Source organism: Meles meles, chromosome 2, assembly GCF_922984935.1.
Source record: "Meles meles chromosome 2, mMelMel3.1 paternal haplotype, whole genome shotgun sequence".
NCBI classification, from domain to species: Eukaryota; Metazoa; Chordata; class Mammalia; order Carnivora; family Mustelidae; genus Meles; species Meles meles.
The window spans coordinates 208,769,889-208,791,463 of NC_060067.1; the positions used below are offsets into that span (position 1 = coordinate 208,769,889).

At 57.4% G+C, this 21,575-nt stretch overlaps 1 protein-coding gene across 1 annotated transcript in view; it reads right to left on the reverse strand.

Moving 5' to 3' along the window:
- The window catches only part of MYOM2 (myomesin 2), a 70,321-nt gene extending 48,956 nt beyond the window's left edge, over positions 1-21,365 (reverse strand). Inside the window, exons 1-10 of the mRNA XM_045997151.1 lie at positions 21,259-21,365; positions 19,699-19,860; positions 17,749-17,887; positions 17,441-17,598; positions 16,366-16,458; positions 8,793-8,881; positions 8,664-8,714; positions 6,342-6,506; positions 2,981-3,142; positions 562-703 (exon numbers count right to left, since the gene is read on the reverse strand). Of these exons, the coding sequence (XP_045853107.1) occupies positions 562-703; positions 2,981-3,142; positions 6,342-6,506; positions 8,664-8,714; positions 8,793-8,881; positions 16,366-16,458; positions 17,441-17,598; positions 17,749-17,887; positions 19,699-19,860; positions 21,259-21,365 (1,268 nt within the window). The remainder of the gene's footprint in view (positions 1-561; positions 704-2,980; positions 3,143-6,341; positions 6,507-8,663; positions 8,715-8,792; positions 8,882-16,365; positions 16,459-17,440; positions 17,599-17,748; positions 17,888-19,698; positions 19,861-21,258) is intronic.
- Positions 21,366-21,575: the final 210 nt, after the last annotated feature.

Below are 21,575 nucleotides of genomic sequence, written 5' to 3' on the forward strand. Positions count from 1 at the left end.
AGCCCCTGAGCAACACACCCAGTAAAGGAAGGTGAAAGAATTAGGACCCATGAGTTTAATGATGTCCACAGTTAAGTGATTAGCTCCAAGTAAATTCCAATATTTTAGACTTTGAAATATCAGTATTTTTTTTTCTTGGAAGCAAGAAGAAAACCCAGTTTAATGAAGAGGAAGAAAGGGACCTGGGTACGAACGGGCCGGTGACCTTCCCAGCTACGTTTCCTTGCCTGTTTTCTTCTCCTCTGGAGGGAGAAGCAGGACTGAACTCTTCAGAGAACCCAGAACCGGGGTTCCGTGTGTCTAGAAGAGTTGGGGGTGGATTCAATATGGGGTGTTGAACAGGCAAATAATTACAACACACAGAAATCTACTCACCCTAACCCCACCGTGTTCCAGCTGCTCAGTCAAGCACGCTAAGTAACCAGAGGGAAGGACCTGACCCCACTGAGAATGGTGTCATGAACTTGAGCTTAGAGAACCATCCAAAGACGTTGTCTGGGCCAACATTAGCTGCGGCTTCAGGAGCGTCTCCGGTCCTGGAGGAAGGCAGCAGGCACTCACCGGTCAATGAAATAGCCGATGACGGGGCTCTCGGTGGTGGTGTTGGGTGGCTTCCAAGTCACGATGACGTAATCGCGGTTTGCGTCGTGGCACTGCAGGTCCATGGGCGCACCCGGAGCCCCAGTGACCAGCGGGTCAGCGTCTGCAGTGGCGGGAGGGGAGAAAAGGCACATGGTCGGGATGCAAGAAAGCCTGTTGCCCACTTCTTCAAACTCGGACTTGCATCTCCCCAATTCGAGTCCACTCTGCCTGCTCCTCACGTCTAAATGACTTGACTATTTTTTTGACTATGATGGCTTGGCGACAAGAAATAGAAATCTATTTATGAGTTCTCAAAGTCAAAAACATTCTGTCGTCTAGAAAATACTGAAGTCCGTGACTTTTCATAATTGATTCTGAAAGTGAAGGTCACCTTCTCTGGATGGAGGGTTGTCACATAATGTCACGTCAAAAACTGACTGAAGAAATGAGGCTGAGAAGGTGGCCTTTTTAACACTTGAGAACTATTACCTTAGACGCTTCTATCTTTCTATCTTCTATCTTTCCAAGTCCTTACAAGTTGGAGGACTTAAGCTTTTTCTTTTCTGCAAGTGGTGAGCAAATGTTGGATCCGTACAGCACTTTCATGACCGCTGGTGAGCGTGCTATGGGTACATCTGGTTTTCAGACGTTCTTACAGGGGCCCCAAAGGCCAGCACCACTGGTCCCAAAGGGCACACAAACCGTTAACTTCTTATCTGCAGTCTGTACTTCCTGGGTGGCCGTGAACACTGTGTACTATCTTGTTCAATTTTCCTCAACATATTAAAAGCTAAGGATTCCTTGACGCTGAGCCAAATATTTTCTTTTCCTTTCAGAATCCTCAGAAAGTAATCAGGACAGTGAAACTCCCTCATACATGCATTATTTTCTTCCTGCTGATGGTGCTGAATAAGCAAGGCGAGCTCCGCTAAGTTGTACTTATTGCCTTTTTATGGGGCGAAACATCTTGCCAGAAGGCAAGCACAGAGAATGGAAAGTACACTTTAATGCCAGCCCAATAAAAACAGTAAAACTTTGTGGAAGGGTCTAAAACCCCAGCCCAGCAAGTTTATGTTGTCTTGGGCCGGGGGGTGGGGGGGACAGGACGAGTGGACTTGTTTTCTGTGTGTTCCTTTTTTTTTTTTTAATTATAATATTCCCTGATGATACAGCCCCTCTTTCGTGCTCTGACCCGACAGTTGCGTTTTGGAAGCAGTGATACACTGGTAGGGCTATTCCAGGCCCACGGAACCTGGAGCTGGTGGGGAGGGAAATGGCGAGCAAGGGTGGGCTAGGCCGGGCAGGCCGTCAGGATGCCAGAGGCCCGCCACAGGCTCAGGCCAGCGGAGCCCACCAACCAGAACCAAGTGTTCTGGGATCCTCGGAGTGGCTCAGCTGGCCCTGGGGAGGAGGGTCCCTAAGCCAGAGACCGCAGGGGTCCTGGGAGTACAGGCAGGACAGAGCTCCAGCAGGTGCCCAGAAGGGCCCGGGGGCTGGGAGTGTGCATGAGAAGCCTCCAGCTTCAGGCCCAGACAGCTGGCCCCCAGCTGCCACACCCTGGAGAAGTCCCCTCCGAGCCCCACGTCTGCACTGGAGACGGAGAGTCGCGGCTCCAGCTTATGAGGTCAGTGTCAGAGTTTCAGGTTACGCACACACATGCGTGTAGGCGTTTCTGCGTGTGCACAGACACACGTGTGCGGAGATACATCCGCGGGCACTGTGTACACAGGATAGACGTGATTTCATCCAGGTCGCGGATCCCCGTGTCCAGTGAGTGTCCACTCACTGCAGCGAGGGTGTGGCGTGTGCGTGTGCCCGGCACAGAACGTGCACAGTGTCTAACCCGCCTGCTCTGTCACGACTCTGTTCTCCTTCCCATAACGTGGGGTTCCTGCGGCCCCGGGGACACACGGGCTCTGGGCGTGAAGCTCCGGGGGGGGGGGGGGGCGCTGGCCGCCGCGCTGGTGCCACGAACGCTCGCTCACCGAGGTCGGTGGTGCTGGTGACAGTCGTCCTAGCGTCAGGGCCTCGCCTCGCAAGCAAGCTGGGGCATGAGGGCCCCCCCAGTGTTCCCTACTCGGGACCCCGCTTCATTCTTGAAATCTCTCGAGAATTAGCAGCACGGGCGTGATCAGGCTTAGAAGTTGTTTATACATTCTACCAATTCTTCAACAGAGACGCAAAAGTTAGGATCCTGACCTGTTCCCAGTTACAGCTTCCTTATGTCGTGGAGGGACGGTCAGACACGCCCAGGACGGGAACCCCGATGTCCCCTTCAGGAGGCTTGCAAGGAGCACAGCAAGCCGCCCCACACACACACCTGCTCCGCCCTCGTCACGGGTCCCATCCTCCCACGACCGCGCCCCCCGGTGCCGCCTGCCCACCCGCGGCCACGCACCTCGGACAAACATGAAGGCGCTGTGCTCGCTGATGCCCCCTCTGGACACGATCCTCAGGGTGTACAGGCCCTCGTCGTCCTTGTTCAGGTGGCTGAAGGACAGGGAGGCCTGGCCTTCTCCGAAGAACATCTTGGTCCACTGGGACTCCTTCAGCAGCAGGTCTGCAAGAGCGGCCACGCGGGGCGACTTCAGAAACCGCCAAGGAAATCGCACCGTGCGGGTGCAGAGGGCTCTGGTCGGGGGGCAGGGTTCCGAGCCTCACATGGAGGGAGGAAGCCGCGGCCTCCCAACCGCCGGAGAGCCGCGTTTCCCACGAGAGCACACATAACAGCAGATGGCAAGGGAAGGGGCATCTGGGATGGGACCAAGGTCAGCGTCGGAAGGACAGAGGCAGAGCACGTCTCTGCCTGAGGGGACGGCGGTCAGCCGGGGCCCACTGCCTGCCCCCGCACACCCCGCAGTATCTCACCACGTGCACCACCATGGTTTTGTGGAGGCGACCCCCTCCTGTGCCCAGGGCTGGCTCGGTGACGGCCCTCCACTCTGTGCCTGACAGTGAGTACCGGAGGCAGCAGTAAACTGTCCAGCCCAAGGCAAGGACAGAGCCGGCCACTGCGGATGAGGCCAGGCCCGGGCAAGAGACAGAAGCGTGGGAAAGCAAGGAGCAGCAGACAAAAGGAGGAGCGACCCCTGACCTCCCCGTTGTCGGGCAAACACAACCACACGGCTGCATCCCTGCTTGGATAGGACAGAGGGACGCTGCCCCCTCCGGCCTGCGGGAGCACAGCCACTCGCACAAGCAGGAACATGGGCCAAAACCCTTCAGCAGGCGTGTTGTCTGGGCGCCCAATGCATGCTCGGAGAATGGACCCCGAGGTAGCGAACAGGCACGCAACGGTGACTGCGTTCAAGAATTGTCCTAACGGGAAAAAATGGACCAACTCCAACCCTGAGCCCTGGGGCAAATGCAGACCACCATGGAATGGGGCACGTGGCCCTCCAGCTGACTGGCACAGGATACCCCCCCGTCTTGGGGACATGGGGGTGGGGTCTTATTTTGTGAAGGACACGTGCAAGGGCAGGCATCTTCCCATTTTAACCTACACGCACGGAGATAGATACCTTCTACGGCCGAGTGGTAAGAGAGATTCTTGCGGAATGAAATTATAATTTGGGGGGGGGCGTTGGCAATAAAAACCACATGTGTATGAGGAAAAGGAGCTGTGCTTATATTTTTAAAGTCTCAAACTCGACCAGGGGGCTCTGGAGTACTCTGCCCGACAAAGTACTCTGGTACTCCGTGGTGAGTAAGGCCACGCCCACGCAGCAGCACTGTGAATACAAAGTGTCAAAACTGTCAGAAAAATAGATATTTTAAGGTGCTTTATCAAATTTTCTCTCTTTCCCAGAGGAATTAGCACAGGACCTGAAACACAGGTGAGGGCAACAAAAATACACTGTAACACAATGTATCACCTAATGTAACATAACGCAACACACAATTTTAAAATGTAACCACCCAGGCGTTAAAATGTAACCGTCCAGGCAGGAATGCATGAGACGGGGTTTGGAGCTGAGAGGGAAGGCTCCCCGGGCTGCCAGCCAGGAGCGTTCTCACCGGGAGCAGAGTCTGCCAGCGCCGGATCTCAGACCCCAGCCCCCACCAGCGCAGGAAGTCGGTCTGGTGTTCTGCGGCCCGGGGCTGTGGCCTTTGTTAGGGCTGCCGGATGGATACTCACTGGCCGTTCACGGAAAATGGGCAGCACGTGCGTCAAGAGACCCTCGGGCCCTCAGCCGAGCGCAGGCTCGGTCGGGGGGGCGGCCTAGCCGGAAGCCCGTTCCCTGAGCAGAGGCCCAGCCATCACTGGGCCCAGCACGACCCCGTGACTTGCCAAATCTGTCTCAAGTGCAAATCACACCTAAGGGTGCTCCTGGCTTTCACCCGGGGTAACCTTGGTCTTCCTCTCTAATCAGATCAAGTCCTAAGACATCTTCAGTTGGGGCCCCCGTTCCACAGGTTCTGTTTGCATAGCCTGTGCGGGGGGTGACAGTCCTTGGACTGATGTCACCTGAGGGTGTACCAGCCACCTGGGGGTTCAAAGCACATTAGTTTTAAAGAGTAAAAAAAAAATCTCCGGGCAGTTTAATGTCTACAAATAATGTCTACCACGGAGAGTGGTCTCCACTGGTCTCCAATTGTATCCCGAGCTCGGGGAGGCCTGAGCGTGACTGTGGGCGAGAGGCGCCTGGCTCAGCTAAGCCCCTGACTTCCACAAGGATCCGGGTAGATGAGGGGAAGAGGCCCGCTGGCTGCTCTGAGCACGTGCGCTCCTCGCACACCCGTCACGGCCGCGTCCCCGGGAATCCAGGACTTTCTAGTCACTAGGAAACACTCCAAGACTGACATCACTGTTCTCTGGGGATCCAACAACAACGTTCCTCAAATCTATTCCATTCTCTCTAGAAAGGACAAATGAGACTCTTGGAACTTCCATCGCATCTTACATCTTAAATTAGAACGGCCGAGGGTAAATTAGGTCTCCTCCGTCACCACCGAGAGCCTCGCCCCCTCGGGGCCCCACGGGGTCGGCACACATGCCATGCCTTTGGCAAAGCGTCACACCCTGTTCTGGGACATTTCTCACACTTTAAAAAGACAGAGCTTTGCAATTCTGTTTTCCCCCAGCTCAATTATAAATATCATCTGGGCAGGCTGGCGTGGGCTTCTTTGTAATATTTTGCATGGTGTTGGGTCCCAAGTAAATATAAGCAGGACAGTCTCGCTGGCCCCACAGAAAGCCAGAGTCCTTCAGGAGCCCCTGCCCACAGAAGATGCAGGAAAGTGCCCTTGCACTGCGCACCACACAGGGCGGGGAGGACGGCCCCGCAGAGGGGTGCAGACGGAGGAGGAAGGGGAGTCTGCCTATCCCCACCTGGGGGAGGCCCCCACGGCCCCCAGGGAGCTGCCCCAACCCTGTCTCACAGACCCAATGGAAGAGAACCCTCACACTCAGGACAGAGCCCAGGACTCCACGGCCTCTAGTAACTGGGAGCACTTGTTCCAGCCGAGGAAAAACGGGCAGATACAGACACCGCACTTGTTCTGTTTAATCACAGGAGCACCCTCCTTGTGAAGCTTTAGAGAAATCTCCTGGGACTCATCTAAACGTGCGCATCCCTGCGAACCTGTCCATGTCCCCGGGGTGGAGGTCCAGGTGCTCTGCTGGCCGTGCTGCTTGCGGTCATCCCCGTGGTGGGCGCCAACGCCAAACCGCTCCTCGAGCTTACCGTTCGTTCTCAGCCGGGTGACACGGAGCTCAGCGTCCCCGGCTGGGACAGCAGTCCCTGCCTCGTACTCACCGTCCCTGTACCACTCGGCACGCGGCTGTACCCTCTTCAGCTCCGGGGTCACCAGCAGTGTGCACTTGAGAGTGACCGTCTCGCCTTCCCTCCTGAAGGTGACCCCAAACTTCTCCAGAAACTGGACGTCGAAGTGCATGTATGGAATCACAGATGAAGGGGGCACTGCACAGATGAGGGGACAAGGTTACGGTGGGTGGGGGGGGCAGGCCGGTGCCCACGCGGCAGGGGCGCGCTTCCCCAGGACCTCACGCACCCGCACCCCCGAGACAGCATGTTCCCCAGATTCACACGTCAAAGCCCTTGGCCCCAGCAGGAAGGTATTAGGAGACCGGGGGCTTTGGAAGGTGACGAGGTTTCGCACGAAGTCCTGACAATGGGCTCCGCGAGGAGACCCGGGCTCCCTTCTCCGTGTGCAGACGCAGAGGCGAGAAGGTGCATCCCACGAGGGCCTCCCCCACTCGGCCAGCACTGTGGCCTCTGACTCCTCCCCAGCCGTGAGGAGTAGACGCCGAGCCCCTCCCGAGGAATCAGAAGACCCACAGGGACGATGAGGCCCATCCTCCAGGCACAGGGCAGTCACATGGTGTCCGAGTCCCGTGGTGAGACCAAAGGGCTGAAATCCTCGTCAGCCCCAACCTGTGGGTCTTCCGGAAGGTCCCCTCGACCCCAAGGCGCAGCGTTCTGGGCTTCAGAACCCTCTGTGCTGTGTTCATCGGCACAACGCCCTCTACTCTGCGCAGAAAACGAACCAACTACATCCTGAGGTATCAAAATTAAATCTCAAAACCTAACGTTTAGCTGGGGGGTGGGGTACGTTTCAGAAGAAAACGCACAGTAAATTTTCAAAACAAACAAAGATGTATAATTTAGAAACATGTGCATGCAGGGGAGATTTTTCTAAAGAGCTGGGAATTTCCAGAGGACGGTTCCTCCGTGGGAGGGTGCAGGGGAGGGGCGGGAGGGAAGGAGGGGTGTTCCGTCACCTCCGGAGGCCCTGAGCTCCTACCAGGGTCACCAAAGTGCACCTCTGAAATGGTGAGTTCGTGCGATGCCAAATGGACTTCGATTTTTAAAAAGCAATTGGAAAGAAATGGCAAAATATTCACCTGTGTTGAATACATGGGCATCTATTAGGTCATGATCTATACAATTCCGTCCGGTGTGAATACTGCCAAGTTTTGATTTAGACGGAATTGTCACCGAGGAGAGACCAGGGCGTCTGAGCCGCCAGCATCGTTGGCTCGTCAGGCGTCCTCCCACGGACTCGGCATCCTCCGTGGATTCCCAGGGGCACCGACACACATTCTTGGGCCGCCCTGCCTCCCCCCATGTGGCCCCGCCCCTGTCCTGCTCTCCCACCCGTGGTCTTCCACAACCCCCGATTGTCAGACACGCGAGAATGCAGTATGATGGACGCAGAGACGACCCAAACCAATGACACCCAGGTGTGCAGCGGCTGCCAGAAAGGCCTCCCCTCGGGCACGGTTTCGGTCAGGTCCTCCCCCCCACACACTGGACCTGTAGCATCTGGACCCCAGATTATGATACAGTCATAACCTAGAAGGGCGGGTCAGTCCTGAACCTCTTTCCCAAACCATCAAGGAGCAAGGTATGTGGGTCTACCAAGTCCTGGTCCTAGAGATGCTCCGGGCACGGCTGCTTTCCCCATACTCATGGGACTCGGGTCAGCCCGGCGTCCCCGCCTGCCGGCCGAGAACCAACCCAGGGGCTCAGAGAGCCCCGACTCGCCCCAGGACAGCGCTGCTGCAGGTCACCCTGCAAACAGGGCATGGGCTGGTGACAGCTGGCCACCCTGCACTCACACTCAGAGCAGAGAAGGACGGCATTAGCGGGGGCGGGGGTACAGGAGACAGCGGGTGCAGACCACGAGCTACGGGGGTCACACACTCAGGAAGGGGAAGAGTGGACCCTCTGGAGGCAGGCGGGAGGCAGGCCAGAGCCAACATAGCCTCATCCTCGTCCTGATCCACGCGACAGCTTGCTCTAAGTGGGCACGGACGTTCGGGGTGGGGGACAGGACATGGTGACAGGAGCCAGCATCCAGCTCAAGGATTGGGACTCGGGCTTTTCCTCCCTATTCAAACATGTAACTCTCCTAGTTTCACAGTGTCTTAAATGCCCCCTGGCCACAGAAGGGCACGGAAACAGGCTGTCCGTGGACCAGCAGCGCCAGGAGCAACTGGGAAGAATCTTTCGGAATGTGACTTAAGAAGATTTGACCCGCAGCACGCACTTTCTCTGTGACCGCCTGCTAGTGCTGCCCATCTTTCTGCACAGCCAGGAGCAGCATCGACTTACATCCGATCGGGAGTCCCACCGAGCGGAGCGGGTCCTCGTCCCCGTGGAACCCTGCAAGAGAAGCGGGTGAAGGCCCCGACGCACGCGGAAGGCGCGAGGCATGCCCCCCACCCGGGCAGGACCACTCACGTCTCACCACCACGGCGGCGTTGGTCGACACCTGCCCGTACCCGTTTGTGGCCACGGCCGAGTACGTCGCTGTGTCGTCGAAGTTTGCCCTTGGAGAGAGAGAAAGCAAGGCAGCGTCCTAAATGCACTGTGGGACCGTCCTGGAAGCCCGTGACCCGGATCGAACGGGGTGTTCCTTGAAAGCCTCTTGGAGGACGTCGGCCCTCCGTTCGCGAGTGGCCGGTCGAAGACCAGTGTCAGCACCAACCCGGGAGCTGCTGTTGGTCACAGACGCGGAGAGGTCTGGTCCAGACCACGGCTTGTCTTTGTCTCTGAGGGAAACCGGCCATACAGACCTCCCTGAAAAGCCTCAGTCTCGTCCTCGAGGGACAGTCTCTCCTCCCTGCTGCCTGCATTTTCCTACTGGGGTGGAATTCGTGGCTTTATCTGGCCAGTGGGAAGGCTCCACTGACCTCAGCCTCCAGGAAAATCCACTCTGCCTCCCTCCCCACCAGACATTCCCAGGTGTATGGGAGGTTACTCCCCACGTCCCAAAAGCAGACGATCCCCAGACAGGAAGCAGCCACCCAGGATCCTCTGAAGCTGTCTGACCAGCCCTGCCCACCGCAGCCATCCTTCCGGGTCATGAGGAGGCAGTGTGTCCCCTCCAGAAAGAAAAATGACCCGAACCCCAGCTCATCCAGGGTGGGCTCCTCTGCACCCCCAGATCGATCTTACAAAGGCCAAAGTTTATTTTCTTGGCTGTGAGCTATGTTCCCACCAGAATCTGGAAATCGTCCCCGGGACCAGGGACCTAAGGGGAGGACCCGTCGGCTGAGCGTTTCCCAGATGCCAGGTGCTCTGCGGCAACTTCGACCTGAGTGTCCTGTGCCGCAGCCCCAGCCCCCAGAGAACACACACTGCTGCGGACCAGCGTGGTGAGAAGGCTGACACGCGAGGAACTCGGGCAAACGAGGTGTGCGCAAATCCAGGACCTGCGCTCTTTCCAGCAGCACCTGCCGCCTGTCCCAGAAGTGGGCATCGGGACCGTGATATTAATCTGGGGGGAGAAATCACACACAAAAACCCCACTCGCAAGGAGCAAAAGAAGAAGCTGACCCCAGGCTTCCTTTTCAAATGCATCAAGAAGCTGTGCCTCAGAGACAAACCCGTTCCCGGGGGCTCGTGAGTAACTTGATTTTCTTCCTTGGAGCTGAAGATATTTCCTTTGACCCAAAAGCACACAGTGTCTCCGATAACGGGGAGGGAGGCTTCGGAGCGCCGTACTCTCTGCTGAGAACCGGGTCCCTTCTTCCACGGAGCTCCCTTCCATTCCCCACGCCGGCCCTCAGTGCCAGCCTCCAGGGAGCCACACGGACAGAGCTCCGCCCCTGTGGCTGGGCACTCGGCGCGCTGGCCCTAGGCTCACCGTGTGGCCAAGCGAGCCATCGGAGAAGCTGCAGACTGAGGCTGACCTCCCAGGCGCTGCTTGGCCACACACTGTCCAGACTCACGGCAGGTGCAGCCTGTTCCCCGGAGAAAACACCAAACTCCTGGGACCCAGGGGCTTCCTCCCCCTTGAACATCACCTTCCACACCTGCACACACACTCCCTCGGGGCACACACACCGTAGGGGGCGGCTAGGCGGGGCTCTACACGGAAGGCACCGTGACTTCTCTTCTGGCCCTCAGGCACTGCTTGAATTATTATTATTATTATTATTATTATTATTATTATTATTATTACTATTATGTGCTTGTGTGAGTTCTTCTAAACAACGAAACCATTATATTTTCATGAGTGCCTTCTGCAAACAGGAAGGTATCCTTCTGGGATTAGCCCCACAACTTTCCCCACAACCAATACCCTCACAGGCTCCATGAGGACAGGTGAGAGGAGGGCGCGCCGGCACCCCACGGCCCCCCCGGAGGGTCCTCCGCCCCAGCCACGCACACAGCCAGCAGCACCCTGTGAAAACCACCTGACGGAAGTCTGACCCGAAGCCCGACTGCGACCACACAGGGACCCAGTCTCAGGAAGGAGGAGCGCACGGAGACACTTCACGGAGCACAGCCCGCGGGCTGGTCCGGCCCAGGGCGACCCCGCTGAGCAGGGACACGGTCCCTCTGCCAGTGTCGTTCCGGTTCCCGAGGGGGGAGGCTCCTACTGCTACACACTCCGTGCGTCCTCGGACAGAGCGAACCGAGGGCTCCCAGCACTGTCCCGTCGGCCACCATTAATCTCAGCACCGTGTTCTTGGTCCCTCGGCCACAAACCCTTCTGGGGAAGACTGAACACCATTGGTCTCAGACTGTGCCCCAGAGTTTTTAAACCGAACCTCCCATGGGGAGGGCGAGCAGCCCATGCACACAGCGGCCTGTCCCACAAGATCCTGAGCCGGCTTTCCAGCTGAGACTCGGATACCGAGGAGCACCACCTAACGCATTCACGGACCAGCTTCTCAAGGGACCGGTTAGCACGTAGCTCTCAGCGGGGGAGCGGGCCGGCGTTGGGGGGGACAGCGCTTCGCAGCTGGGTGTCCATCGCTGCCCTTCCTCCCAGAGAGGACCCACGTGCCTGGAGTGTAAGGTGGGGCGGACGCTCCCCCAGACACTCCGACCCATAGCTTCCCTGCGAGCATCCTGAGGAGGGCGACTGGACAGCACTCGGGGTGAGAGGTGTGGGTCGGTCCTGTGTGTCACTCTTACAACACTGTTTCCGCATCGCTCTGTTGTGCGTGTTTTATATGACATGAAACACACCAGGACACACAGACAAGATCAGCAAGCACACCTGCCTGGACTAGGGGCTGGGTTGGCCCGTGCCTCCCTGTGTGTGGCTGCGGGAAGGACGGGACCCAGGGCCCTGGCACGAGTACACACCCAGGAGCGGACAGACCAGGCACCCAGACTGTGAGGAGTCTGGCCCTTCTCAGAATTTTGTCCATAGATAGTCCGGGGACCCGCATGTCTTCCCACACCCCAGCGGGACTGCGTTCGCTCTCTCCTCCCCAAGGCCGCACGCAGCCAGCCCCCAGAGCCTGCTGCCGGCCCGTCCCCCCGGCTGGGAGAAATTGCAAACCCGCGGTTAAGGGGCAGAGGGTTTCATATTCTGCTTGGACGGCTTCCCAGAACAGACAGAGGTACCGATCTTCACACAGGTCCATGGGGCCCTCGTACAACTCCGAGTCTCGAGGTGTCCCCAGACCAGCTTCACGGAACAGCGTCATACCCACTGATCTCCCTTCAAGATAGTAACTGGACAAGTGCCCAGGTCACCCCTGACCTGTGCTAGGGACTCTGGCCCAGCATCCTTCCCTGGGAGCCACGTCCACACTGGATCAACAATCTAACTCAAATGAGAGTTTGAAGACAGACGTCGACACCCAAGTGCCAGGAGGTCAGCCCGGAAGCTGTGCGGCGAGCCACGGGGAGGAGGCGGGGGTGCTGGAAACAAAATCCGCACGAGGTCGTTCCCCGCGCTTTCATAAAACACGAGCGCGGCATTAAAATTCTGCAAAGAAACAGAACTCACATTATGAGTCCCCGGGGGAGTCTTACGAGCACATAAATCCGTGTCGGTTACAGTCTAAATTCGACCAGCACAGGAGGGTGGGAAGCACTCAGAGAATTCAGCGGCCAGAGGGTATTCATAGGAGCAAACGTCACCCAGGCTGTCCTCTCGGGCCCGCGGTACATTCCGCCGCACTCGGAACGGCCAGGGATCAAATGACAGTGACTCAGCACTTCGGCATGAACAGCGGAGTTGCGTGGGGACAGTGGGAGACGGGCTCCCCTCGGCCCGGCAGCTGCCGACAGGGTCCCCAGGCAGACAGTGCTGCACACGTCCGTCTCCGCAAACTCCGAGTGCGTCTGCGGGAGGCCTGGCTGCGGAGCCATGGGCCACAGCGTCCTGGGCCTCAGTTTACAAACTTCCAGCTGACAGACTCACGGGTCTGTCCATGCGCCAGGTTCAAAGCTGCTAACATCCCCGGGATAAGAGTCAAAGTCTCGTACTGGAGAACGGGAAATGGTTTTCCCTTGTAAATGCAGTTAGTAACTCAGAAGCAAGCTGGGTGAAGCCTCGGACTGACCAGGGACCCCCAACCGGCCACAGGGCACCCCGGTTAGAGAAGAGATGGCCCTGGACACGAGCGCACTCCACAATGAAGGCGATTTCTCCTTCCACACAGCGTGGCTTTCTGGCTACTAAATAGCCACACATTTTAGAAATCAAAGGAGAGAACGTTATTCTCTGGGAAATGCAGAAGGCACCGATGTTCCCACCCAGGGCGCAGAGGCCCCCCGACCCTCTGCGCAAGTGTGTGTGCACACCCCCTGCCTCCTCATCCCAGCGGCGCCCCTTCTCAGCAGCACCCCACGTCCGACCATCCGCCTCCCGCTGGTCTCCCTCCAGCACCTGCGCAGAACCGTGTCATCCAAGCCAGCCCAGCCCGCCACCAACAGCCCAGCCCTGTGCTCAGAGCCAGAGCTCGGACCCTCCTCATCCCCCCAACCCCGAGGGAAAGTTAGCGCCCTTGCTGCGGCTGACAGCGTCCGTCTGACCCGCACAGCCCCGGCTACACCTCTGACCTCCCGGTGCACGACGGCCACCCACCGCTGCAGCCCCAGGAGCCGGGACCCACGATTTTCTCTGCCAGAACTGCCCCCTTGGGCCGGACACCTCCCGGCTCAATGCTCTGATTTGTCCCATTCTGCATCTCCTGCAAGCCTTGCTCTGAAGACGTGTTCTCAGTGAGGGCTGGCCTGACTGCCGCCCTGCTTCACCTCACGTGCCCACCCACCCCCACCCCAACGGGGCCCCACTCCCCACGCCCAGCACCATGGCCTCCTGACTTCCTATCTAATTCACTTTTTTATTTTTCTTACAGTTCACCTCCTTTTGCCAGATCGTAAGACCTCAAAGACGAGGACCTGGTTTTAGTGCTGTATCCCGAGCATCTAGACCAGTGCCTGGCACCCAGGAGGTTCTCAACAAATGGCACCAGAGCGCCCAGCCCTCCAGCTTTTTGAAACAGCCTCAGATTTACCTGGAAAACCAGCATAATGACTTGTCACAAATTTTCATCTTAATCACGACTTTCTAACACTAGTTCTGAGTAATCCACAGGTGGAGAGCTGGTTCTGGTGATGGGGAACCCGCCAGGCCTCCTCCAGAGGCTAATCCAAGGCCATGTCTGACCGGCGAGAAAGCCAGCCCGCCAGCGGTGCGGCGGCGGGTGTGTCCTGGGAGCGCCAGGCGGGCAGTGCCCGGAGGTGGACCCCCCTGAGAAGTTGGGAAACAAGGAGGGAGAACACAGGCAGGAGGCCGAGGAGGACCCAGTGAGCACAAGGCAGAAAAGCAAAGAAAGGAGATGACACGGACTTCCGTGGGGTGGAAGGGGAGATGGCAGACTCCGTCCCAGACCAGCGTGGTCAGACCCCACCGATCCTCAGCCCTGGGCGCATCCTCACGCACAGGAAGCCTGCGGAGTCCGCTTAGGGTCCCCCCCAGCCCCATGTCTGGGCAGGCGCCTCCCCATCTCCCTCCCCAAGTGAATCCCACCGCCCCTCCCGCCTTCAGCAAGAGGCCTGTGAGGTAGGTCCGGTAGGACCCCGGTCCCCGAGACCTCCCCTTCGTGACCTCCCTGCCTGCCCCCACCTGCTCCGGGGGGGCGCACCCCACTCCCCTCTGGCGTGCGCGCCTGGGCCCCACGCGGTACTCATGCGGACGGAGCACATCGGAGTAAGCAGTGTGTAAAATGGTCAACAGAACCAGTGTCTAAAAACTCTAATTAAAAAAGAAAGAATAGGGGCGCCTGGGTGGCTCAGTGGGTTAAAGCCTCTGCCTTCGGCTCAGGTCATGATCTCAGGGTCCTGGAATCGAGCCCCACATCGGGCTCTCTGCTCAGCGGGGAGCCTGCTTCCTCCTTTCTCTCTGCCTGCCTCTCTGCCTACTTGTGATCTCTGTCAACTAAATAAATAAAATCTTTTTTTAAAAATTTTTTTTTATTTTTTTATTTTTTCAGCATAACAGTATTCATTGTTTTTGCACAACACCCAGTGCTCCATGCAAAACGTGCCCTCCCTATTACCCACCACCTGTTCCCCCAACCTCCCACCCCTGACCCTTCAAAACCCTCTGGTTGTTTTTCAGAGTCCATAGTCTCTTATGTTTCGCCTCCCCTTCCAATTTTTTTTATAAACATATAATATTGATTAAAAAAATTTTTTAAAGAGAAGACTGTCCTTGGTGTAAGAACGCATCAGGGAGAAGTTTCCGTGACAGACGCTCTGTTGTGCTTACTTGTGACTTCTCCAAGTCACCTTGGGGGCTGTTTCAGTGAGACCATTTTCTGACAATTCCTTTATTGTGGGTCATCTTACCTCTAAGTAAACCGAGCCTAATTACGATGTGGTCGCTCTACAAGTTAGTAATAATAACATCAATGCAGTTATATACCCTGATGTCCTACTGACTTTTTGTACCTGTATTAGTCTCCCTCATCGTTTCCTAGGAAGGATTTGCTTTAACTTACCACACACACACGCACGCTCACCACGTGTTTATATGACATACAGGAACATACACGGTCTTATCTGGTTTTCATAATCGTTCCACTGTTTATCATCTGTGTCTTAATAATGATTTCAGATAAAAATACCACAATTCAGGAAGAGTTCATGACCCATCCAAAGTCACACGGTATGTGGTAGATCAGGGATCCAAACCCAGGTGTCTGGCCGTGGTCCCTAATCACAGCACAGGAAGGAGCCCCCGGACCTGCGAGAACACCAGCTGAGCACGGGAAAGTGTCGTGATGCACTGGGAGAGAAGGGGACTGCACCATGTTACGATCTTACAACACACAAACTGTGTGTGCACAGAAGCAGAAACGGAGAGGCAGAATCTCACTTTTGAAAAAAAAATCTAGGTGTGCGTGTGTGTGTGCACGAGCTACGTAAGGAAAAAGAAATGTTATCTTTACAGGAAAATACGGATGCTGTGGGAAACAGGAAAGATTTTTATTCTCTTTTCCTCATCTGTATGCTACACTTTTTTCAATTTATGAGAAAAAAAAATAGAAGTTATAGTTGTTTTTCTCTTTTTTTTTTTAGCTTACGAAGTCTGTTTATTAAGCCTCTCCTAGGGACAAGATACCGTAGAAAGTACGTAGTGTTTTAAAACATACATTCCTTTGAGGAGCCAGGCTTGGTTAGGGACTTGTCCCCAGCCTGGCCCGCACTGCGCCCCTATGGGGCAGGTGTGGGGAAGTCGTCCGCGTCCACAGTCACCTGCGCACCTGACGGCCACCTCTGTCCTTAAACCACCTGTGTATTCTCTTTGCTCCCAGAGCGGGAGCCTGGACAGAGCTGCGGGTTTGCCTCCCGGCAACCTGACGGCAAAGACAGCTTCCAGAAGCTTCCGGAAGCTTCTCCCACAGATTAACACAGAAACACCACCAAAGTCCCATGGCACCGAGTGGACGTGGTGCACCCTGAGCGGCTGTTTCTATGACGGGTGCCCTGGGTCTGGATGGCGGCTGTGTGAGGCAGGTGTCCCGGGGTGCCCGCCGTGCCCCCGATGCCTTACCTGTTGATCTCCAGTGTGTGCACGCCGTACTTGCTCTCGATCCTGTACTTGCCCGGCTCTCCCGCTTGGCAGATCAAACTACCGTTTTTGTACCTACACGAGGGAAACACACCTGTTACCGCAGAGACAGACTGGCGTTTGCCTTTTGTCCCAGCCTTCCTTAGGGCCCCTGGGGAAGTTATTGCCCTGCCCTTGGGCACCTCCCAGGACCTCGGGCTGGAGCACCGTGGCGCGACGAGGGGACCGACCCAGGGCCCATGTCTGTCCGTCGCCCCAGGAAAGAGCAGCTCCTGCAGAACCCAGCCTGTCGGGGCCACCCTCAGCCTGCGACAGAGCCGCCGCAGGTGTCCTCGGACTGCGTGAGGAACACGGGATAAATCACTCCCCAAGAAAAGAATGTCACCCGCCTTAGCTGGGTCCCAGGCCAGCCTCTCTGCAGAGTTGCGCAGGATCCCAACGGCATGAAGCCAGCCTCTGCGCCCCACCCAGGACGGCAGGACATCGTCTCCCTGAGCCGGAGAGTCAGTGGGTCTCTGCCTCCCCAGCCCGCCCCGCCAACAGCCACGGGACGAGGCACTAATTCTCTGAGTGAGCCGAGCACCCGGTTAGGTTACAAGGAAATGTGTGTGGCCTTTGCGCAGGCTACGAACTCGGGGAAGATCATTATCGCTTCCAGCAAGTGGGGGACAAACACGCGTACTCGACAGATGGAGAAAACAGGGTCCGCGGACCTGGAGACACGAGCCCTGACATCACCGGAGGCCCCCGGCCGCAGCCCCCATGCTGCCCCACCACCGCGTTCAGGTCGTCTGAAGGGACTTACTCTGGAACAACAATGCTCTGAAAACTCAGCTGAGTCGAAATAACAGGGCTGGTGTGGCGCGGACATGGACGGGCGGGGAGTGTTTATAAATGTACGTCCCGTGGAGCTTCGCATGCGGTGGGCAGTGGGACGGGGTATGCGCCACGCGCTGCCCCCACGGGTCTCCTGCACGTTGGCCCCCACTGTTCCCGGCTCCTTAAGAGGAAGTGCGGACGGCCCCCCTGGGCCCCGGGGCAGGAGCCCCACACTCACCACTGCACCACGGGCGTGGGGAACCCTTGCACGGTGAAGCAAAGCTTCACAGACATCCTCTCCCAGACCGTGTGGGACCTCAGGCGCACCAGGATCTCGGGGGCCCGGCGCATCCGCTCCACGTACGAGTGACTGTGGCCCGTCAGCTTGTCCTCCACCTGCCCCGGGAAGCAAGGACAGGCCAGTGCGCTGCGGGAAGGGGGTGCAGCCCGGCAAGCAAGGCTGCCTGCCCACGGGCCATCTGTACGTGCCGCGGCCAGCCCGCACGCAGACCCGCGCCTCTGACGGAGCCCCGGGGGTCCCCCTACCATCTCCTGGATGGCGTATCTGTCCAGCTTGTCCTGGGCCTGGGCGCGGGCCAGGTGCACGTTCTCCTCCATCTCGGCCAGCTCCCGGAGGAAACGCTCCCGCTTGGCCTCCCCATACGCAGCCACCAGAGACTGGTACCTGCCGGGCAAAGAGGGGACTTTAGTGTCACGACACGCAGAGAGGGTGAGAGCTCTTCGAGGGTCTGGAGGCCACAAACCCTCACCACCAAACTTCCCTCAAGTGAGGCACACGGAGAGGAAGGAGAGACTCTGTTTCTGCTTCATTTTATGTCTTTCTTTCAAGACTACGGCCCAGCTAGTGAGCGAATGCCACCCCCGAAGCTGTGTAAGAAGGGCAGGTGGACGACTCATCAATAAAACAGTTATGGGGAGGACGGCCAGCCCTCTTCACTGCGGGGAGTGCAGTCAGCACTGTCCCGAGGCCGGCGCTCGCTCGGAAGGGTCGCTGTGAGCAGACACACCAAGACGCAGCGACAAGAGGGCGTCTGAAGCCCCTAAAACAGACTTGTTCATGCCTCTGTGCCCGTCTTCCACTAGGACAGAGGCAAAGGCACCGAAGGGGTATTTCTAACCCGCCATATCCTCCAGAGGGCCATGCCGCAAGCTCAGAGCACACCGAGGACGCCTTGGCTTTTCCCTCACACGAAGACACAACAGTGGTTCAAACCGACGCACCCATGGGTCCATCTTTCAAGGACGTGTTTGTCCCATACCTTAAACTAGCATCTGCCCCAGGGGGCTGGGGGACCAAGAAGCTGGAGAGACCCAGGCCACAACCCACATACACGCTGGGGACCAACAGACAGCTCCAGGAGAGGAACCCCGCCTGGCTCAGAAGGACGTCCCACCGCGGGGATGGTCCCCAGGGTCATTATTGCCACAACCACGTAAATCACAGTATCCCACGGCCCAGCCCCTCCATTCAATACAAGTCGACTTCCTCCCAATCACTCCTATGGAAATCGGGGAATAGAAAGTTTCTGTGATGTGTTCAAGGTCACCACGAGGAATAATTAATAAGATTATAAGGGTCTGGGTTACTCACTCCCCACAACCACACCCTAAATGAAGACAGAACCATTTTTTAAATAGTCCAGTAACAGAAAATCCAGATTTTGGTCATGTGTACATGTTGAAGTGATTCTCTCACAAAATAAATCATCGTTTTACCATAAACTTTATACGGCAGCGTTCCCACAAGGCATCTACAGGATCATTCGAAGTTAGCACAGTACAGCCTGATCTCTTCGGCGGCCCGTTTCCATTACACGGATCCCTTCTGTGTAGTGCAGGATTCAAAATAGGATGTGTCTGCCAAATTCTCATTTTTTCCTTCAGGTTTTAAGTGTGTTTGAATATTTGTTTGAATAGAGAACATGTTCTGGAAAAGTCCGGGGAGGCAAGGGGAAAACCAGAGCAGGTCTAACACAAACCGTCATGGGCTGCTTCACTGTTTGGTTCTTGTAAGGTCTCCGCCTGCTTCTCTGTGATCTGGAAATAATCTGGCCGCCTTCAGGGCTAAAGATTCGTCAGTGGAAACTCGACACGAACTCAACCTGTCAGGTCTTGGGGCTTTCCCAGGAGAGCCTGGTCCTTGCACAGAGCTGATGGGCGCGGTGTGGGACAGGGCAGAGCACGGACACGTCATGGTCCCGCATCATGGCCCTGTGCGCAGGTTCCACTGTGTAGAACACTCCGGAAAGTGCCCCACATGGTTATCCCGTAGGACTCACTGAGACAGACGGGGGAGAAGAAAGCGGGCGCCAGACAGCGGCAACCACCTTCGTGAGAAGCAAGGGTGACCCTGCAGGCTCCTGGCTAACGGCCTGTCGCTGTTCCCGCAGTGGCCGCACACCCTCGCGGAGCCCCGCCCACGGAAACGCGAGGCCACCGAGCCCGCGGGCGCGGGAGCGGAGGACAGGGCGTTACCTCCGTTTCTTCCCGTGCTCCTCCTCTTCCAGCGCGTCCGCGCTCAGCCTCTTGGCGCAGATGCTGCAGGTCGTCCCTGCAGACGCCGTCTGGCTCGTCGCTCTCTGGGAGGACGACCTCTGAGAGAGAGACCTCTGGGAGGACGACTGGGTGGACGTGTGCCTGGAGGGACGCGGAACCATCAGGCGTGTTGGAGGAGTGTGCAAATTCATCCGGAAAACCGCACCCCTCTCTCCTGCACGCGAGTCCGCCTCAAACCGTGCCGGCACAGGAACAGGAATGAGCATGTGCACACGTGTGTGCCTCCCGAGCACACCACCACGTGTGAACACACATGTACACACTCACGCACGCACGCACACAGAAACCTACGTCCCTGCGCAGGCACTCCCCACCTGCACAGCAAACATGTGTGCACACTGACACGCAAGCGCACATGTGTACTCACACACACGTGCCCACACACAGAAGCCGAAAACCCACGCAGGCACTGCCCAGCTGCACAGGAAAGATGTGTGGCCACTGACACACTCACATGCACACGCACGTGCACACACAGAAACCTACGTCCCTGCGCTGGCACGTCGGCACACGTGTGTCCTCAGAGGGGCCCGCACACACACACTCCTCTCCCTCGCCATTTTCCACCCGAGCCCGCGAGTGCCTCCCCCCGTGCTGTGGCCTAACGCCGTGATCACACACGTGTCGGGGATCTGAAGCTCCCAGAGGCCGCTGAGAGGCTGCGGGTGTTTGGCTCTTTGTTACGGGGATGGCAACTGACACGAGGGCCACGGGCAGGTCTAAATATAGGCTCCTGGTGACACGCTCAAGCTCCAGAGACCGCAGCCCGGCACGCCCGGCTCTGCCTTCGGTTGGGCAGCACGGCCGGCTCACGGGCCCCTGAGACCGCGGGCATCTGTGGCCCCGGGCAGGTGCGGCACGTCCCCGAAGACCCCGGGCTTCAGACGCTGGCACGAGACCTGTGGCTTCTCACCAGCCTCTGAGGCAGGGGATACATTCACCTTTCTGCTACATTTGCTATTACTGGAGCAAAACTACTGACATCAGCCTCCCTGCAATCGTCCCTTTGCCCCCACGAGCCTCTCCCGCCGGTCTTCCCACTGCCCTCCCCCCGGCTGCCCTTCTGTGCTGGTGACTTTTCAGATCCTACTTCTGTGAGCTGTGTGGAGAGGAGCTGGCAAGGAGCACTTACTCAAAAGTCTCTGCCTTCGTAATCTAAACGAGGAGCTCAGCCAGTCTACCAGGATCCACCGGGATCCACCCGGATCCACCGGGATCCACCCGGATCCACCGGGATCCACCCGGATCCACAGGATCTATTGTGATCCCCTGGGATCCACCGGAGTCCCAGCAACGCTTCACACGGAATTTGCTGGGCAACCAGGAGAGCCGAATTTCCCCGCCGGTGCTAGGAATGTGGCATCCCTGACCCTCCCCAAACCAGTTCATGGCCAGGGTGCAGGGGACTAGGTAAAACCCCGTTAATGCCAGACCCCACGAACAAAGATCTACCAGCCCAAACACTGGATTTCAACTTACTTTTTCGCAGCATATTCATCCAGAAGGTACCTTGTCTGAACATTGCGGTACGACTGGTCAAAGTGCTTGTGTCGCTTTTGGTAGAAGGGCACGGCGACCAGCGACATCTTGGTGTGCACCTGTGAGCAGAGCGCAAGTCAGACAGTGCCCAGCTCCCTCGCACATGCGGTTCTGCTGCCGGCCTTTCTGCACCGGCATCCCCAGCGGTTCCAAGGGGGACAGTCACCTTCCACTAACGACGCCCATTCAGGGGATGGGGGATGGGAGAAACACTGTCCAAGTGAACATAATCTCGGGCTTCGAGTCTGGATCCCTAG